Below are 20,473 nucleotides of genomic sequence, written 5' to 3'. Positions count from 1 at the left end.
GGGGGGGGGGGGGGGGGGGGGTGTTGACAGGCTTGCTCCCCCCTCAAGCATTAAACACCACCACGGTAGGGCTAAGCTGTTCTACAGCAGAAGAAGGACCTCGAGTGAGGAAACCCTATGCTGAAAGATCCAACCTCCCCAAAACACTCTATGCTGACCACACCATCGCAGGGGTAGCTCAAATTCAGAGGAAAAAAAAGCAGGATTTGATCACTAGTAGCAAGACAGATACAAGATGAAGAAAAGCAGATCCATTATTCCAAGCAACAAGACCATCAGAAGCTTTTTGAAATGCCAACCAGAGAACTCTCTGGCAAAGTTTGAACTGCTTTTAGCTGCTCCACTTCTTGTAAGTAAAACTAAAATTCTCAAGAAAATCCGGTCTCATCAGAGCACTGTGCATCCCGTCAGTATGTGGGTTTTACTGTTCAAAGTAATTATCACCTGGTTGGACGCCTGTTATATGCTCCATCCTGTTCCTGCCCCTCCAAAGCTAAACTAGTAATATTCAAAGTCATTCTTAGAAATGTTTCATTATTCTGACTTGATTTGCTAAAAAAATTATCTTGCAAGGTCAAATACATGCGTGCAAAGATGACATTTTCAAGTAATGCTAATGATGTCCCATGGGAGAACACCAGGAGATTAAAATCTGATATATTCTGTCTCTGTTTCTTCTAGTAAGTGCAGGATTTGGAGTGGAACACGTACAGGACCCACTCAGGGTCAGAATGAAGATACCCTGGGCCACAGCAAAGCTTCTGATAGAAACCCTGCATTACACCAGCCCTGCCTGGACTACTGCCTTCATAAATTCAGCTCTATGTCTAATGATGGTCAAATCAGCATGAAACATGCTGCACAGTCATTCAGCAACCAGTGAGGACCTGAGCTGTGGTCCTCAAGTCACAGCCCCACCCTTTATCCGTCCAACCTCTGTTAGGGAGGGATTTCTTGGATGATCTTGGGAGTCGGTACTACTGGGCAATACGGTCTTTTCACTTTTTCCTTCCTAGGGCTGATCCCCCATATATTTATGGAGCACAACCAGACATTGCTTTTACTGGCTGCCTCAAGCTCAACTCTTTCAGCCTGCTCTATTAACCCCTCATCATTTCAGCAGCCCTTCACCTACCTGCTCAAGGAAGTCTTCCTGAAAAATAAAAAAGCAGAATTGCACACACACTCCAGACAGGGTTTCCCCAGTACTTCCCAGTGCAACAGTAGTAACTCCCTGCCTCAACTGGCAATGACTTTGGTGGTTTATCTAAAGATCGCATGGCACAGGTGGTTTCAGCTGATACTATTTTATAGAATAAAAACTTCTCCTTGGCACTGAAGTATAAGGGCTTGCACCTTGCAATGCTGGATTACCCCTTGCTTCCATCACACCAGTCCTCCTTGCACAGCACCCAGCATCCCTGAACTAACCACATTTCCTTGCGTCGCACTCACCGTTTGCTGCAGACACATACCTATTTGTGTCAGAGTAATTAACATCAATATTAAGGAAATCCACTACTAACCTCCTGCCTATCCCTCTCAGCACTACCCTCCCATTTACTTCTTAGTCACTCCTTATATATACACGCCCCAACATCCTTTTATTAACAATCATCTTCTCCTGCTTTATTTTCTTCCCCACTGTGCCAAAAGTCTGCTGAAGGCCAGCCAGGTAAGAGGCCATCATCTAGAAAAATCAATGATTAAAGAGAGCACCAACCTCTTTCTGATAAACCACCACTGCATCTTAATTGATTTTCTATTTACTTCTAAGCCATCATTTGAGTGGTGGAACACTCCCTCTCTACTCTAAAAGCTTCAATGAAAAATAAAATTGTGAAAAAAGGACTGAAAAAAACCCTATGCTAAGCTTAGCCCATCAAACACAACACAGATAGACACCTGTCTATTTTTTCCTAGATCAGATCAAGGCTGGCAATTGCAAAGGGTCCACAAAGCCCTGGCAGAAGGCTGCAGAGAAAGTGGAAGTTCAGTAAGTTGTCACTAACACTATCAAATCAAATCACACATCCAAGCTATCTGTTTTAATTAAGCCTCTCATACTCTGAGACAGCTCTGTTATTAATCTTTAGTCTTTATGGTCCCACCAAGAAGGCTGGTGGGATAACTTAGCCCTGACCTGGAAAAGGGCGCAGAAGGTGGCTGCACAGGCAGTGCAGCAGGAACCACGGCTACTTGCAGATGAAAGCTGGCACGTTATATTTGATCTTTTAAACTTTAACACAGGCACCAGGGCTCGGCTGAGGAACTGCAGCCTTGAGACGCAGAGATGTGGTGTCAGAAGCAGGAGCTGCAGCAGAAAATCCCCATGTCTACATCTTGCTTTCCCAGTGGCCACCAGCAACCTGGTGCAGCCCTTTGAGCACAACACCGGTCTTGTTTTTCTCCCCTGACTCAGACTTTCCCAGTTTTATTATTTGCTAAATGATAAAAAGGGGAGGGGGGACGAGGACAACAAAAAACCCTTTTCATGTCAACCATGAGATTTAAAACTGGTAGGTCCTTTACACGCCTATAGATGAAGACAAAGAATTTACTATGGCACCTGTTTCCAACTGCTTTCTAACTCGAGATACTCTGAAAAGCTACAAAATGGTTAGTCTTGAGTCAGCTCAGGGAATAAATTCATGACCTCTCCAAATCACAAGGCTTTTTAACAACAGTACACAGCCAAACCCAGCTTTCTGTTGTATAAGCTATACCCAAAAGAACTCAAGTAACCCCAAGCTAAAACTGGAACAAACTACACCAGCAACCTCAAACTAAATTAATCTGCCATAACCAGTAAACTAATCTCAAAGACAATTATAAGTCAGAAAGGGAACTACGACATTTCAGTTTATACTTATTTCTGTTTCTAATTACACTGGCCTCTTCTGAGCATCCTTTTTAAAATAATCCTGAAGACACTTCTTAAATTAAGGGTTATTGCATTTCGGACATTTCTACATTTCAGACTTCAGATTAGACGAAAACTGTTATTTTCAATTGTGCTTCATGAGGATCAGAAGCAACAAAGTGACTCAAGAGCCTCACTTAGAAAATAAAAAAGGGCTGTTCTGTGAACAAAGTGAGAAACCGAGTAGCAAGCCCAGGCAGGGTAGCAGCTGAGTCTGCTACTGCATTTAGGAAAAACACAAGTTGATAGTATATTTTAAAATATATATAATAAATACATATAAATATATATGTGTATGTGTGTGTGTATATATATATATATATATAAAAATACTGCCACAAACACTTTGTAGGGCTCATTTTCTTTCTCCTATAAAATAAGACTTTTCAGCAGTTTCTCAGGTAGCCGCGTTACTAGAATCAAGGATTACTGATACACATTTAACCTTTAATCAGAACCCCTGCAGTTCTTTTCATTTGACTTCAGACACTATTTTCTTAGTACAGCATCCTAAATCCCATTCTAATATTTTCTCTCATAGATTTTGATTACAATTTCTATAGCATCAACTGGCTTGGAGCTACCAAGACAGACATTCCCATCAGAAAATTAACTGCTTATAAAGTTGCCAGTCAACTTCAGGTGCTTAAATCATGCTAATTTGAGTACTTTAAAGATCTAATAATTACAGGAAATAACATTAAAGAATAATCCATTATTTGACTGAAAAAGACGCAGAATCAATAAAAAGCACATTTAATAAAATCACACTGAGATTGACACAGGAATTGTTGCAAACCTCAGCTTGCTGCTTTCTTAGAAGAGCACATTATATTGCTGCAGTTGATTTACTTATTTAGTACTTTTTATGTTACAAAATCTGTCTTAAAGCCTGCTGCTTATGTTACACAATTTCAGCAGGTTAAGTTTCCTGTGTGAGAATAATTATTCATGCTGTCCTCAAGCAACCTCTAACACTTCAGCTAGGGATGACCTCGCTTCAACAGCCATAACCCTCCTGCACAGGTCGGTGGCAAAAATCCCTCTCTCCATCCCCAATCCGCACCACGGGCAGAGCCTTTTGGATTAAAAGAAATAAACAGCTCATCTATAGCCCTGGTTTCTCTGTGCCTGTCCTGATCCAGCACATGACAGACATAACTGGGAATAAAGCCTGAAGTATTTTTCTAACGGTGACAGCTTCTCTCACTTAATTCTAAGCAGACTTCAAACGTAACAGAGTCAAAAATCGAACTGCAACGCAGTTAAAATCAGGGAAACACTTGGAAATTACAAGTTTTAACCTGCAGGTAGGATCATAAGTGGATCCAAAAGAAAGTTTTAAATCAAGTTATGACAGACTGGTGGTAGAGTCAAACCTGTAAAAGCACCGAGTGCTGAAACTGTTTCCTCCAAGGCTGCATGCTGCCTCAAGACTCACAGTCCAAAATCTGCTCGCAGTGAGTTCAGTAATTTTTATGAGAATATTAAATGGCTGAATATATAAGTGAATATAGAATTTACCTCAGTAACAACCTGTGAAAGAACTAACGAGTTTCTGAACAGCAATGCATTTTCAGTATCATGTAATATAAACACAGACCTGAAGTTAAGGTCAAGAACAATAGTATCTAAACAAGATACTAATTCTGCTGTTCCCTACGTTGCCCAGTCATCCTGCAAACATTCCTCCACCACTGTCTGTCAATGCAATCCCTTGCCACGCACAAAAACAATCTCTTTCTCTCTCTCACATGACATTTGCCTGCCAGCAAACAAGTGCAAACGCCTCATTCTCATTTTTAAGCCTTTTTTTGTCCTGCTCTGGAAGGGTGCCTGCCTCCATACTGCTCTCTGAGGTGGAAGGAACAATGATTATCAGCTTTTTTGGGTGTCTGTGCCCACTTAATGCACTCACCTGCTCTCCTGAGACAGTACTTCCCCAAAGGTGCTCGTCTCTACAGTATTAAACTGCTCAGACTAACAGGAGCGAAGTGAGAACAAAATAATTCTCCTGGAACAAGCCTTCTGTGACTTAATTCCCTGTCCCGACATCACTGGAGTTAAAGGAATTATATTTTTTTTCCCTCCCCTATTAACTTGGTAGAAACAACCTGTTTTGTCCAAGCCAAAAGACCGAAGAGTTGACACAGAAACAATCAAATCTGGAATAGCTTTCTGGCACTTGCCATGCCTCACCTCCTCTTTCCCACCCATCAGCATCAACTCAGCCTCTCAAAAGCCCCCAGAGGAAAAGGGGTTTGGCAAAGATGAATGTAGGAGTTGATAGAAAAGACAACTTTGGACACTTTGACTAGCACAGAGGGGCCCTGTGCATCTGTCCTGATGCTGAAGAGGTCCTCGGTATTTCTGCCACCCTAATAAGCACTGCCTGTGAGTTTCATGAGCCAGAGCTATTCCTAGTTTACATTCTTCTTAATTAAGTGGTTCCTTACAAAGTCCAAGTCATGCAACAGGAATACTACAAAGATTCCTAAGTGTCTGGCTTTCACAGGGTGAGTAAAAACAACATTAAGCAAAGCAGTGATAACAGATAACCAGGTGTATCACATAAATGTATGAACTGGAAAGTCATTTGCCTTGCTCTGAGTTTGAAAAGTAGGATTTTCTCAGGGTTGTAAATGCCTGGTTCTTGTTGACATCTTCATCTCAGGCAATTTAATCCACGGACTAGTCTGAAAAGTATTCCACAAAGTTTCCAGCAACTTGAAAAGGCAAGCAAATCTCACCAATACCTGGCAACGATCTCTACAGGTTCTCCTTTCCTAGGGAAACGGCGTTAAGTGGGGTAGTTAATGAGTGCAGTGACACCAACTGAGAATTAAAAGTGTTACTCTGCGTTGCAGGCAGCTTGTTAGCAGGGTTATGCATGTGCTAGTATCTACTAACAGGGCTGGTTTCCAAAGCAAGCCTTTGTTCTGAGTTAGTGGGTGAATCACCTCCAACCACCCGCCTCCCCCAGCCAATTAGTTTAGGATGGTAATGAAGGGGCAGGGTACTGTACCTGGTGATGGGCAGGTCGAGGCCCCGCTGCAAACTGAGGAAAGGCGGGAGAAACAAACACAAAAGGAAAGGCACAAAGAGTCAGAAACACCACAACGAAACCAAAATGTCACACTCTATGCAAAATAAACCCACAAGAAAAAAAAAAAAACAAAACAAAAAAAACCACAAAACAGTCAAAAGCTTTGCTGCAGGACAGTGACAGACAGGTACTGAGATATAACAAGTGAACATCGCTACAGGGGAAAGTGTGCTGCTCAAGAGCTGGGAGATAAACAGCCAAAGCTGCTAGTTATTTTAAAGGCACTCTAGTGTATGAATGCAGGCATTCTTTATCCTGCCTGGGAAAAAAAACAACCAACCAACCAAAAAAAAACCAACTTAAAACAAGCAGCAGCAGACATTTTAAACTGTTTAAGGTGGAGGTAAATGGTTAAAGCAGCTGGACTCAGAGCCATTCCAAATATTTGGTGGGAGTGGAGGATGGAGACTCATGGCTGGAGAGCAGTTAGGAGCCAGGTAGGCACAGCTAGTGTCCTGCCGGCGAGAGGGCCGCGGGAAACTCCCTGCAAGGCAAAGATCAGCAATTCTTTGCACATACACGCAGTGCAATTTCATTTTCAGCTTTTTTTTTTTTTTTTCCTCCTGTAACAATCACAATATAACCCTCCTTAATGAGTTGGATTTGTCACCCCCATCTGAAACCAAAGGAGACAGGTTAACCCGTGATGTCCCCGGGGAGCTGAAGGCAACCGCAGCAGAGCTTGGATGGAGTACAGGAGGTCCTGGTTCCCAGCCCTGAGCTCAGGTTACTAAATCGCTTTCCCACTCACTTGGGTTACACACAGAGGAAAGTAATCAGAATTTAACATGCTCGGTAAACATTAAAAGCATTTTCCAATAAGTAACTGATAGTTAAAATAGAAATAAAAATGAATGCAAGAAATGGAAAAGAGAAATAAAGATGACAAGGTATCCTCTTCCAGAAGCCAAGTTAGGTATTTAAACACTTAATTCTCAGTGTAATCAGCAGAGCTCCATGATGAGAGCAGATAAATCTACTGATAATAGCTCCAATAATTAAATGGAGCAAATGAAACTAGATCCCATGGTGGCTTTTTACCCACCGCATGCCTCTACCTGTTGCTCGTTGTGATGGCTTAGGAACTTCACACATGTGCCCGAGCACATGGTACAGTCCACCTCTGCTAAGTCGTACTACAGGGACTCAGTACATTTTACTCTCTGCCTGAGTGGTCAAAACTGACTACTAATTATTGATTTTCTTAATAAGAGCTTTTATCAGTAAGTGAAAGTGGACCAGGGTTCACTTGCAGCCCTACCTCTCAGCTATTTTAATGCCATCAAACAAGAGAAGCAAAGTATAAATATTCACTGGTCCAGCTGAATTCCTCCTTTATAAATATTTTAATTGCCTATATTTAAGATTTCCAAGAACCAGTCTACTAATACCAGTGTTTACATATTCCTTCTACCTTCACCTCATCGTAACACTTGGATGAAGAGTCATAAAAATCTTCAGAAATGAGAAAATAGGCACACACGGACTACTCCTAGTACAAAAGTTTCTAAAGAATGACCTGCACTGATTCACCAAAGAGGGATTTTTCCCACCTCTGAAAATTTTCCCTAAGCCTTATGTTATAAAGAAAAAAAAAAACAAACATGATCATCTTGTAAGACTAAAGAGATAAAATTTATATTTTAATAGCAACCGCGGGACAGAAGCACTCAAAGACTCTCAGCATCCTCCCAAGACTCGAGGTGTGAAGAGGACAGTGGCTCTGCCCATGGGTCCTACAGCGATGAGAAATGGGCACCTGGACGAGTCTCAGGAGGTGAATGCACTTCAAGTCCTTATTTTCCTAAAGGAAGAACTCCTCAAAAACAGTTCAAATGTCCTGTGTTTGAGAAAAGGGAATAAAGCTTACCCTGGAAGGGCTGACACAAGCCTTTCTGGCTGGGCTACACACTCCATGTTATACACCAATGAAAAAAACTAATCAAAAGGAGAATGATGAGGTGCAAAAACCTTGTGTTGCTTAATTTCAGGGCCAAAGTACCTCTCTTATCACTGTTCCACAGAAAAGATTTGTTCTCGCTGTGTTTAAAATAAGAACTGGAAGCTTACATCTTAAGAAGCTAAAGTTTATTCCATGGTGAAAAGCAATATGCATTACAAGAAAAAAAAAAAGAGGAAAGAAATAAAATAAAACCTCAAAGTTAGTGAAAAATATCCTAATCTATTTTGCACTGGTCACCACTGGCTATCGATTTAAAAAAATTTTTTTAAATAATTCAGGTTGATAGGATTTATTCCTATCAGTAGCTGTAAGCAACAGAACAAACTGTAGTCACTGCTGGCTCGGATTAAAATAGACATTTTGGGGTTTTTTTTCCTCTGCCCAATGAAGATAGTAGATAGAAAGGAAAACTACTTTATGAAACCTGGGTCCAAGATTTCTGCCACCCGCAATCCTTATGGTCCTGCTCACTGCTTTGTGGACAGCAGGGCACATTCTCTATCTGCTGATGCTGAGCTGGCACACTTCAAGTCTCTCTGAAAATAACCACTTCTGGATTGCTCCAACACCCGCTCCGATCACAGGGTTTTTGGCAGACCTCCTCGAATTGGACAGTTTGTGTTAATATCACCTGGTGCTCGGGGCTGGCATCAGCAAGAGCTAACAGATAATTTTCAGTAGTGCTGAATGATTTAATTTTCCTTCCCCCAGCTGGAGCTGCACTTTGACATTCCTGCTATCGGAGTGACGCTATGATGCTAACAGGGAGAAAACGTGAAGCCAGTTGGATTGCAAAGGCAGCTGTCCTGGAAGGAACAGAAAAGCCTCAACAGTGCAATTGCCAATGGCCCTTGGATGCAGAAACAGGATGGAGGAAGCTCCGGCTGCTCGAGGAAGTGGGATTAGGATCAACCTCGTTAGTGCAACAGCCTACCTACCCACATCAGCCACACCAGCTGCGTGACGGACGGGACTGTGCTATGGAAGCCTCAGGATGGCAAAGACATCCTGCCACCTTCCTCATCCCCTCTTCACCCTCCCCTCACCACCAAAAAAAGACGGTTAAAAAATAACTTAAAAAACAGTAATTAAAAAAGAAAAAAAATCAAGACCAGAACAAAATGCAAGAGTAGTTCAGCACTGGGCTAGTCTTGCATTTGTTTTGGGGTGGGGAGGTGGAATGAGATGTTATGGGTGCAGCTTTTAGTAATGGGGGTGGAAATGGTCACTAGCAGAGCGGATGGCAAAATCTGCATACAGGAGAGTTAAAAAAAAAAAAAAAAAAAAAAAAAAAAAAAAAAAAAAAAGAAAAATGGCTGACAACTGCAGACAAATTCTTCCTCAATACCTCCTCAATAATGGGGCCAAAACCCTACAATTTGACACATTTTCCAGCCAAATTTCCTGAAGATGTTTATCTGTTGAGCGGCAAACCCAAAGCTGCTCTGGTCTCTGTCCTACACCAGGTCAGACCCTCCCAACTGCAATTTAACTTTGGACCTTGCATTGCCACTGAACCTGGCAGAAACTGCCATGGTAGCTCATGCTTTTAGCAAAGAAGCAAAATCAGTGCATTTCTGTAGATCAGCCAACAAAAAAGATGTGGTAAAAAAAATAATAAAGAAAGAAAGGAAGAAATAAAAACGGTGCCATCGGCACAATTGCCTGCAAGAAGGAGTACAGTTTGTTATATTGCTTACAATGCAGTATTTTATCCAGCCTCTTCCAGCCAGGGACCTGTAAACCGGACTCTGTTCCAAAACCTTCCTCCTCTTCCAGTTGTCTGTGCAATGTATTGGCACTGTTCTGCTGGGCTGTCAAAAAAACTGGTTTAGAGATGCAGCTCTTCAGTCAGGTTTTTGCTCCAGTTCTAACCATATAAACTTATTTGCGCTTTTCAACAATTAAAGATAAAGGTGATTATACTTACTGAAAAAAGAGGCTTTTTTACCATCAGTATCCTGCGTTACTGATCAGAACAGGGGACTAAGGAGGTTGGGGGGGGGATCCGGTTACAAATTTTCAGCTGTCCACATCACAGAAACTTCATCAAAACTGGTGTTAATTGGCTCATTCATCAACACTGAGGTTAATGGGCCTCAGAACTAACCCTCATGCAAATTCCCTGGAGGCAAAACCTCCAGATGCAGGGCAAGTGCATCAGTGTGGCTGCACACTGCAGGAAAAGCTTGCCCTGTATATATACATTTATATATATGTCTGTTATGTGGACAAACAGAAGACTTTTGTCTTTGAGTCTTTCAGTTGTCACACTTCAGGAACATTCATCTTACTCTAAAAAGAGAAGAGTGCTGGGCTGGGAACGGTGCGGTGATTTTAGAGGTAACCGGGAAGTGTCCTGATGCAGATGTGGATTTGTAAGAGGTGCAGGGATTGCTGCTCCCTTGGCTAACTGAGGCTTGAGACATCGTGATGGTAAGCTCCTGTGCCTCCAGAAGCTGGGCTAAGCATCTGATGCCCTCGGAGGGTCTCCTAGCATTGTGTGGAACTGAGCTATGAGCAGAAATTCCCCAAAAAGAGCCTGGTTTGTGGATTCAAAGTCCTACAATAGCAGAGCCATATTACAATACACACACACAAAAAAAAAAAATTACGAAGGACAACCAAACCTAAAAGTTGGATGAAAAAGGGGTTTACCACAAAAAGATCTGGGTACATAGAAGCTCTATGTTAAATGTGTGAGCACCTCCAGGGTGCTAGGCAGTAAATGGTTAGAACTGATCCAGTGGCACTGATTCAGAAGTATTACCCAGAGGCCACTGGAGACTGAGTGCTGCTGCAGAGAACCACTTTAGTTCACTGATCTTTGGTCTATCCTTTTACCAAAAACTTCCTTTAAAAAAAAAAAAAAAAAAAAAAAAAAAAAAAAAAAAAAAAAAAAAAAAGAAGAAAAGAGAAAGATTCTGGTAATGAATCTAAACTCTAAAATGAAGTGAACCTGAAAGCAACTGTGCTAAAAATAAATCAGAATTCTGAACGTAGATCGAATTCGTTTCTGATCGCTTCGTTTCTGATAAGTCACTTTAAAAGGAAAATTATCCTATGAGGACAGTGTCTGAAAAATTCAATCAAGATATGCCATTTGGAACGTGCTTCCAGTTCAGTAAAGCACGCTTTCCAGAGAACTGGTCAAGTGCTGTAGACACACACATACACACAAAGAAACACACGAACAAGGAAGAAAGAATGTAAGAGAAAGCAAACGTGGGCTCCCTTACCGGCGAGCGGGTCTGAGGCTGCGTGTTCATTGTTTGAGGGGCTTGAGGGTACACCAACGTGGTTGGAGCTGCATTCTGTCCTGAGGGGTAAGGAGCCTGCCAGGGAACAAGAAAAGTAAATAAAAAATGAGTGTATCAGACGATTCACAGAATCATCTCGGTTGGAAAAGCCCTTGAAGCTCCTCCAGCCCAACCATGAACCTCACCCTGACCGTTCCCAACTCCCCCAGATCCCTCAGTGCTGGCTCAGCCCGACTCTTCAACCCCTCCAGGGATCCCGGGGACTCCCCCCTGCCCTGGGCAGCCCATTCCAACGCCCAACAGCCCCTTCTGCACAGAAATCCTTCCTCAGAGCCAGCCTGACCCTGCCCTGGGCAGCTTGAGGCCATTCCCTCGGGGCCTGGCGCTGGCTCCTTGGCTCCAGAGACTCATCCCCCCTCTCTGCCCCCTCCTGGCAGGGAGTTGCAGAGGGCCAGGAGGTCTCCCCTCAGCCTCCTCTTCTCCAGACTAAACCCATCCAGTTCCCTCAGCCGCTCCCCAGCAGACCTGTGCTCCAGACCCTGCCCCAGCTCCGTTGCCCTTCTCTGGCCATGCTCGAGTCATTCAATGGCCTTTTTGGGGTGAGGGGCCCAAAACTGAACCCACTCAGCGAGGGGTGGCCTCACCAGGGCTGAGCACACAGGTCAGATCCCTTCCCTGTCCCTGTCCCCACGCTACTGCCGACACAAGCCAGGATGCCATTGGCCATTCATCCCAAAACTGGAACTGAACACGTTATCAGATGGACTGCTGATTAACACGGAGATAAAGACGACATATAAAGAGACCAGGTGACTGTGATGGAGAAGGCCTTCTCTGCCAAGGACCCAATCAACTGAGCAACACCACCCTAAGCTCCCCAAATGCTGCAGCAGAAATCACAACGGAGACCATACGCCAGCGCAACACCATGCCACTGAAACCCTGTGCTGTGCGATGCCCTGGCCATGTACTTTCCAAAAGCCGCCCCTGAGCCTGTTTCCAAGGAAAGCTAGAACTGCAGTTATTGTGGATAAATCCTCCAAAATAAAGACAAATAACAAGAAACAAGCTCAAATGCATTTAATACAAGCCACTGCTGCTTTAAAATATTTGCAACACAATGAAACGGCCTGAAATCATTACAGGTGTAAGGCAGACCATGGGTTGTGTAAATTTTTCATAGTTCCACTGATTTCAATGGGCTATAATAATTTATACCACCAGATGGTCACCCCCATGTTATTTGCCCAAAGTAACAATAAACTGGAGCTGTAGTTATGCCGATTACGCATTTTGATGAGACATTTAGAAATAACTTTTTGGATTTCAGATCACCTTTTTCCCCTTTTTTTTTTAAAACAAAAAATTATAAAACTTACATGGGGTTTTTTTATAACTTACCTGGGTTTATTACTGGAATGGCAGTGACTAGACTGTGACAGCCTTTACTTTCAAGAGGAGTTAGTCCCAACTCTATGTGCTGCCCTGTGTGTGCCAGCCGTTACTAACGGTAACCATATACCCTACTAACCTCCTGGTTACACACCAGCAGATTTACTTGATGAATAAAGCTGCTCATCAGGTCTTGGGCCTCCTCTGGGAGAAGGTCTTTGGGCTGTCTTTACAGATTATGGGAAAGGATATGCTTAAAACCATTGCAGTAATTCTCCATACACAGATGATGATATATTCACCCCACAAGCCTTGCTGAAGAATCCCTTCTCATCTTTGAATTTCATGGCCTTTGCATTAAAATTCAAGGGCAGGTCTAAGGAATAAAGGGAACCATTTCAGTCTGTGGTACTGAGAGAACAGGTTTCACTGCACCAGCCCTCAGGCATATTTCAGAATATTTTTGAACTGTGCTTTATTTGATTTGAATAATTAAGTTTTTAAACAATAAAACTAAGTTATAGTTGGTAGGCCAAACCTGTTTGTATTGAAGTAAAAAGAAACTTATAAAACTTTTGCTATCAAGAGAGGTGATCGAGCATAAAGCCTTAAGGTTTCTTTTAGGCAAATAGCTTAAGGAGTGGTTGTAGAAACAACACAAAGTGTGCTGTTTCTAGAAAAGAAACCCCGTCCTGAAGCCTGCAAAACTTTCAAGTCTGAAACAGCAAGCTACGCCAAGTATAATCAGGCACGTTCTGGCTTTCAAGGGAGAGTCAACCAGTCTTTACAAAATAAAGGGTGTATGCTTTTAAGGAAAAAAAAGCCATTTCACAAGAGGTTTTCTTTCAAAATAAAGCAGGCCATTGGGTAAAGCGTGTATTTACCTCTCACCTTCCAGGCTGGGTCCTACAGCAGTCACAGACCTTACCCACAGCTCAGCCTCTTCAGCACCATCAGTATGAGCTACCACAGGATGGTTCTGGAGCAAGAATGTGTCTTTTTATTTTGGAAGAGCACCTAGTACATCTGATCACTGAAAGACATCTACCACCAGGTGCCCCAGCACACACCGATCAGCATCCTGTGCCTTGCAAATTGTCTAGGAGACAGCTGGAGTCTCACTGTTATTCTTTTTTTCCTTCTTTTTCATCCGTAGACATAAAATCCTCAGCTAATCTCTGCTAATCAAAATGTAATACAAGGTAGATGAAAATATAATTTAGATACAATCTGACCAAAGAATTTTTCAGTCTTTAAAAAAAAAAAACAAGCCAAGACAAAATGTGGTGGCAGGGATGAGAGGACTGAGCATAGCCTGAAACCAGTCCCATCCCAAACACCTGCTGCTGCAATATCTCCTATTCCTGCTTGGGGACCACACTCAAACTGATCATCATAGGGCAAAACTTAAACACAAATACATGGGCACTTAAGGACAGTGTTCCTACTACGCAGGCTAACTAGGCAGGATATACTGTTATTTTCTACCTAATTTCACTCTTTTTGGGTCCAAGAGATGATAAAAATGTACGGTTCCAAGTGTATCACTAGTTCTTTGCTGTAATTGAGGATGCCAAAGCACACTTGGTAGAATACTTAGCTAAAGAATGTTGTTCTGCAGTAGTTTATATCAGTACAGCAGAAAAGACTCTAGTTTGAGAGCAATTAAATGTTTTAATTGGCTCCTGCTATGGAAGCAGCAGGTAAGCAGGGCAGTTTTCCACTGCCCCTCCTCTCTCAGGAGCTCACTTGGTCTAATCCTCTCTCCAGCCAGCACTTCCCTCCCTTCTTACCACTGGCAAAACCTCTAATTCATGTTAACAACTAATTTGCAAGAAGTCTTCTAATTTTTTGAGATGTCAGATGCAGCATCAAATATTTTCCCCTTTTATTTGACAAGTGTGATTCTGCTTGAGCTGCTCGTGTCAATGCTGTATAATAAACAGTATGTACCCTCTCTCGCAGCGGTAGTGACACCACAGCAACGAGCGATCGCAGCACAGCACAGAATAAACCAGTGCTAACAAGACACGGGGAAGCTCTGGGATGTTTTTGTCCACAGCCTAAAGAATTTGTAGTGTCTTGCTGCTGACTTTCTGCCCCTGGGATCTCTGCCCAACATGAGATTAAAGCTTCTCCTCTTGGAGGATCAGCAGCTTTCCGTGTCACTCCACGCACCTTGCAAATGGTCCCGATGCTGCTCTTCACATCTCACCAGACAGCAGCGAGCACGCAGAGTGTGTCAGGAAGTATTATGAACTCTCTCATGTAAAGGGACCAGCTGACCACCAGCTCCTTGTGCCTCCAGTTCTGCATCTCAAGAGAAGAGACCTTATCCCAAAAGGTTTTAACTGCTGCTCCCACAGCATCTCAGCAAAAAAGGAGGAAAATAGCTGCTATTTTCCCTCTTCTTCAAGCTCATGAAAACACATTTTCTTCAGGCTTAACTTGCACGCAACAGAGCAAACCTTAAGTCAGATGTAAGTTCCATGCTACCCCCAAAGTCCTTAACCATCTCCAGAACATCCGAGTTTTCCTTTAATCACCCAAGCAAAAGGAAATTTGAAAGAAAGGAAGTGCAGCCATCACTAAGCCTAAAAAACTACGAGTTTTAGCAGAAAGACTGTAAAGCAGGGTTTTTTAAATACAGTGCCAAAGACAGACATCTCATTGATAACAGATGTCACTTCTGACGCTAGTAGGGCTGAGAGGCAAATGCAAGACGACGCAACCTCACGTTAAATTTGCTTCTGTATTTAAACCATATCAAAATAAGGATAGCATTAAGTCATAAATAAAGAAAAAAGGGTATGAAGGCTTAAATAGCAGCCACTGAGGGGTTTCTGCTATTAAGCTGTCATCAAAACAAGGTAATTTCTAACCCAGACGACTGCTCTGGGTGCTAGGTTCATAACTGCAGCCTTGAGGAATGAGTGAAATACAAATCCCACTGAAGACAACAAACATCACCTAAATAAACATGTTTCACAACTATTACACAACAACAAACGCTTCTGGTCAGCATGCTTCAAACCAGATGGAGGTGTTCCTTAACTGGTATTTGTGTTAAAACCATAAGGGGGAGAGGGGAAAAGGGAGGAAAAAAAGTGCTTTACTAATTTCTGCAGGTACTAAGGTCACGTATAGGTATGTAGTAGCCTAAATAAACTATCAAAACATCCAGCACAATAAATCACAGCACTCTACTGCTTTTCAGACAAGTCAGCTGATGAAAAGTACTGCAACTATTCATCTGTCAAAAGGACTTTTTTCTGTGCCAAGCATCTAAATAGGTACACAAAGTAATTATAATCACATGCAGTCACGCTGGAAATATGTGGCTTTTATGCACCGTGGCTGAAACACAGCGGATGAGGTGAGCAAATGAAGAGACTGGAGATGAAATGCTCTAAAATAAACTACTGCAGAGGAGAAGGCAGGGAAGCAAATACCGCTCTGTATAAAAATTTTGGTTCAGAAGCATCTAAACGCTGGCATTGAAATCCCTGAAGTTCAATAATTGCAGCACCCTGAGCTGGAACAGAACGGATGGCTGCTGAGCTGCTCCACTTCAGAGGCAGAGCGATCTGCTTCCCTTAAAGCTTTCATCTTAGTGATTTTATATTTCAGATGTGGCTATTCATGGGGGGAAGGCGGTAATAGTTGTGTGTTTATGTATTCCCGCAACTTGCTGGGGAAAACCCTTTCTATCTGTTTTCTGTGCAGTCTCCACCTTGGGCTGCTGACTGTGCAAAGAAAAAAAAAAAAATCACTAACAACAAAACAAATGAAAAAAGTTATTCTTAGATCAGTTCCCGAGCTGGTTAATAAACAACACTGAGCCTGCTGCGTAACATGACTCCCTCGGTACTGACTGTACTGGGAATAAACAGGCAAAGTACACACATCAGGTTCAGAAAAAGCTGAGTCACACAGCCCTCTGCCTCCTGCAGCCGGTGGAAATTTTTTTTTTGGAACAAACCTCTTAAATCCCCGGGCAAAAACGTGTCGCTTGCTGACCTTTCTGCCTTTGGCAGCATGGCTGGGTTTGGCGTGGGAAGGGGTTAAACCCTATCGCAGTTTCTTGAATCCTCTCTTGACTTAGGGAAGAAGTTTGGCTGGGTCTATATTTACTGAAGTTACATACGAGGAGAAGAAATGGTCTTGTAGTTCCAACACATGACCATGACTCAGGAGCTTGCCGCTCTATTACCATCGCTATCGCTGTGACCTTGGGCGAGAAAACCTTCAGACTTCCAGTTACTTCCCAGTAACACCAACACAACGACGGCGCTTCTGTCTGGGGCGAGCTGAAACTCCGCTGAATGCCAGCAAAAAGCTTTAATCTCTTTGGGAGGAACATGACAGCATAAGCAAAACATTTTATAACAATACGAAGCATGCTGGGGCCACAGGCAGCCCTGGGCTATCCTGGAGCAACCCCAAAGGTCATTTTCCTGTGTGGCCACAACAGAAAGCAATGTAATTCTTCCATGTGAATAAAACATATGATACCTTGCCGCAGTGGTTTAGATCTCGTTTGAGCCCTCAGATCACTACACCCACAAACAGGGAGTACCCAGATAAAAGCTTACTGAAAGCGTCACACCGCATGGACGTCCAAAAAAGGGTTTTAACCATTTTATGTTGAGACATAAAATATCAAAAACATGCATCGGATAGAAATAGGATAAAACTACTGCAAGATCCATCTCCGCCCCCAAACAACCCCCCAACAAAAGCACACATATTTCTCTGGATGTATACGTATTTCTGCACAACAGTGGTCTTTCACCAAGACATTCGCTGACCCAGTTAAATGCTAACTACTGATTAAAGCCACACCAGGTGGCACTTAGAGTAACACTTTACTCTAAGTACTTCAGTACTTTATCCTGAGGGGCCCCGTCCCTAAATTTATAAATTCTTTTTTATACAAGCTATCTGACACAAAATGCAGCTGCCCCTGGAGCAACACACAAGAGAGAACACTACAAGAGTCATCAGCAAAAAATCACTGCACAGGTGTTTCTTTTTTATCCCCATTTTTAACAACACTCAGTTTTCCTTCCAGCTGCTGAACTATTTTCCTCAAGGAAAACCACAACAGGACTGGCTGTGTTGATGCACTAGCCCTTGAGGCTGCTCTTACTGCCTCTTAGAAAGTTTTCCCCTGGATCACTGGCCTGGATGGCAGTAGTTTGGCCTTGGATGCAGGTGAAGAAATCCCCTGCAGCAACATAAACCGTCACTTGGTTCACAAGTGTGGAAAGATGGTGCCAGCAAGGATGTGGCTTTTAATTCTGAATCATCGTTTATTTGTTGAGTTGGGTTCGCTCTGCCCTCCCACAGCCTGAAATCAAATCACTGTGCTACCTGAAGAACTGCAAACTGTGCAGTATCCAATAAGCAGAAATCTCTCAGCATTCTGCTCCTAGAAAGTAAGAGGATTGTAATTTAAAACCTGTATCTTCATTTCTACCTATTAAACTCACCCACAGGCAAGCACACAACAGAACAGCAGTTCTTCAGACTGCCCCTCCTACGAAACCAGCACCTTTATTTTTCCTCAAGCTTTGGTTTCTGAATGGCCTCAATTTTAAGAAAGGTGTCTATCAGCACGAACTCACAGTGTTGGGAGAAGCAGCTCTCCTGCCTTCCCTCAAACACAACTGTTTTATCCCGTTCCTGTGCTCTTTCAGCAGCAGTGCTGGCTTCAAGCAACTGCAAAAATGTTTAAAACTTCCAAAGACTGAATGTTACAGCAAGATTGTATTTTTTTTTATCTGATGAGAAAAGCAGTATTTTTGCAAGGCAGAAATAACAGCTACCGCCAGAGCATCCAGGAACAGCCCAGAATTTCCTCCTCCTACAGCCTACAAGACACATCGCTAATGGAAGGCTTGTTTTTCCATCCAGGTGCTGACTTACAAACACCAGTAGCATCAAGTGAAAGGGATAAAGAGATCCCTGTTCTTGCTGTTTCCCTCACCATCCTCCTAGGTGCTGCAGCACCTGCAGCAGAGATGAATGGGAGGCAAAATAGCTTTTGACCTAAAATTAGTATGTTGGCAATGGACAAAAAATACTAGTCGCATCTCCGCAGGCACCCAGGATTCAGCTACCTCACCATGGAGTTGGCAACCTGCGAGTTCCGATAGTTATGAATTGGATCTTTTAATCCACCTGTGCTCATAAGTCAACACCACGAGAAGCCAAACCAGCCTCATGAGACCTTCTCAACGTCTTTCTGCCCCTCCAGTCTCCGTTTTGCTCAGGGTTAAGTTACTGAGCTAGAAACACCCACCTTGGTCACAAATGCATAACAAAAATACAACACCTACATCATTTCAGCAGCCCTCCCAATGGCTCCATGTACAAGCAATGAAGTCCTGTGGGGAAAGAGAAGTGCCAAAACAGCTCATAGAAACCCGGCAGGAGCGAACCATCCTTGACACGTCAGAAAACATTCCCTTGGACCTGTACCAATGTCACTACAATACCTGGAAACCTGTGCTGCAACCATCTCAGGTTAGTTCCTGCATCTCAACACAAACATGGCATTACTCAGCTCCTGTATTTCTTTTCAAGGTACTTGATTTTTATTACTATTTTGGTAACTAGATAATTATTTTAAAAAAAAAAAAATTTTTTTTTTTTTTTCTTTCCCAAGTGTACCCTGCAGTCAGTAGAACAGCATCACGGCAGACTTTGAAGCTGTTGTCTGCAGTGACTTGTATAATGTGAATAATTTGAGTATGGTAGGAAAAAAACTCTGTAGTATCTGTAATGGCTATCTGTAATATATAGAGCCAGCTCATCTGCAAATATTACAAATGATGATGGAGAAGTCTGAATTACTAAATTTATTCATTTCAGGCTTTTCTACACAGTACCCTCTCAAATAATGCATAAAATCATATTTGCACACTACTCCTGTAAACTATCCCAGCTTTACAGCTTTAAAAATAGCACAATTAAACCAATAAATGAGGACAATTCCCCTCTAAATGCCTGTAGTTTGGCTTTCGTTATTTACAGTGATGCTTCAACTGCATACCATCAGACACACTATCAGATTAAATATAAGTCCTCATTCACAGCTATGTGTCCAAATATGCAGGTTTTTTGCTATACATCACACAATAATTTCAAAATTTTTAAGCAGCTCATTTGCAAATTATCCGGCATCACTGAAATCAGGCTCATTCTCATCATAGCATGCCTGTAAAATAAAAATACATGGCAGTTGTACTCTGCTGACTCTCTGTAAGCCAGTGCTGCTACCTTGTAAGATGCATCAGTAACTTGAAAACTGTTTTTCTGCATATATCGGTATCTATTACTTGGAATATTCAAAGTCCCATTAAAATCAATGATGCAGGTACCAGATCTCTTCTGTGACACTGAACAAGTTATGCAGATTAAAGGTTTCCACTTTAAACAAGAATTTAACACAATTGCAGTGCAAATAGCCTGCTACTGACAAAGGGGCTGAAAGGGGCTGGGAAGGGACCAGTTTGTGACACTGGCACGAAGTCTTTGCACATCAGATTTACTAGGAAACTTCAAGGTTTGGATCTGGATGGAAGTGAAGAGTAAACAGGAACTGTGACTGGTGTGTTTATTTAAATACATAGGTTTTTTTCAAAAGCCATTTCCTCAAAATGCCAGATAGTTAGCTCCAGGTGTCTTGCCCTGTTTTAGGGATTCACCAAACTGCAGGCAAGAAGCAGCAGAGAAAAGCCTGCACTGCTTGCAGCAGTCAGCATCCTCACTTCTCCTCCTCCTCACAAGCACACCAGTTTCCACTCCCCCCCCCCCCCCCC

The 20,473-nt window shown here is 42.6% G+C and overlaps 1 protein-coding gene across 8 annotated transcripts in view; it reads right to left on the bottom strand.

Moving 5' to 3' along the window:
- Positions 1–20,473, bottom strand: part of EIF4G3 (eukaryotic translation initiation factor 4 gamma 3) — a 120,691-nt gene that overhangs the window by 68,406 nt on the left and 31,812 nt on the right. For 4 of the 8 annotated variants that reach the window (XM_026862646.1, XM_026862647.1, XM_026862651.1 and 1 more), the window contains one exon: positions 11,232–11,327. In XM_026862646.1, coding sequence (XP_026718447.1) covers positions 11,232–11,261 — 30 coding nt within the window. In that variant the 5' untranslated portion in view covers positions 11,262–11,327. Of the gene's footprint in view, positions 1–5,948; positions 5,982–9,692; positions 9,807–11,231; positions 11,328–20,473 lie in introns of all 8 variants that reach the window. The other 4 variants (XM_026862644.1, XM_026862645.1, XM_026862648.1 and 1 more) reach the window with 2 other exon arrangements.

The sequence above is a fragment of the Athene cunicularia genome (genome assembly GCF_003259725.1).
Source record: "Athene cunicularia isolate RWA chromosome 21 unlocalized genomic scaffold, athCun1 chr21_part1, whole genome shotgun sequence".
Lineage (NCBI taxonomy): Eukaryota > Metazoa > Chordata > Aves > Strigiformes > Strigidae > Athene > Athene cunicularia.
Note: the sequence above shows the minus strand (reverse complement) of the source record. Positions and strands in the feature narration are given on the sequence as shown.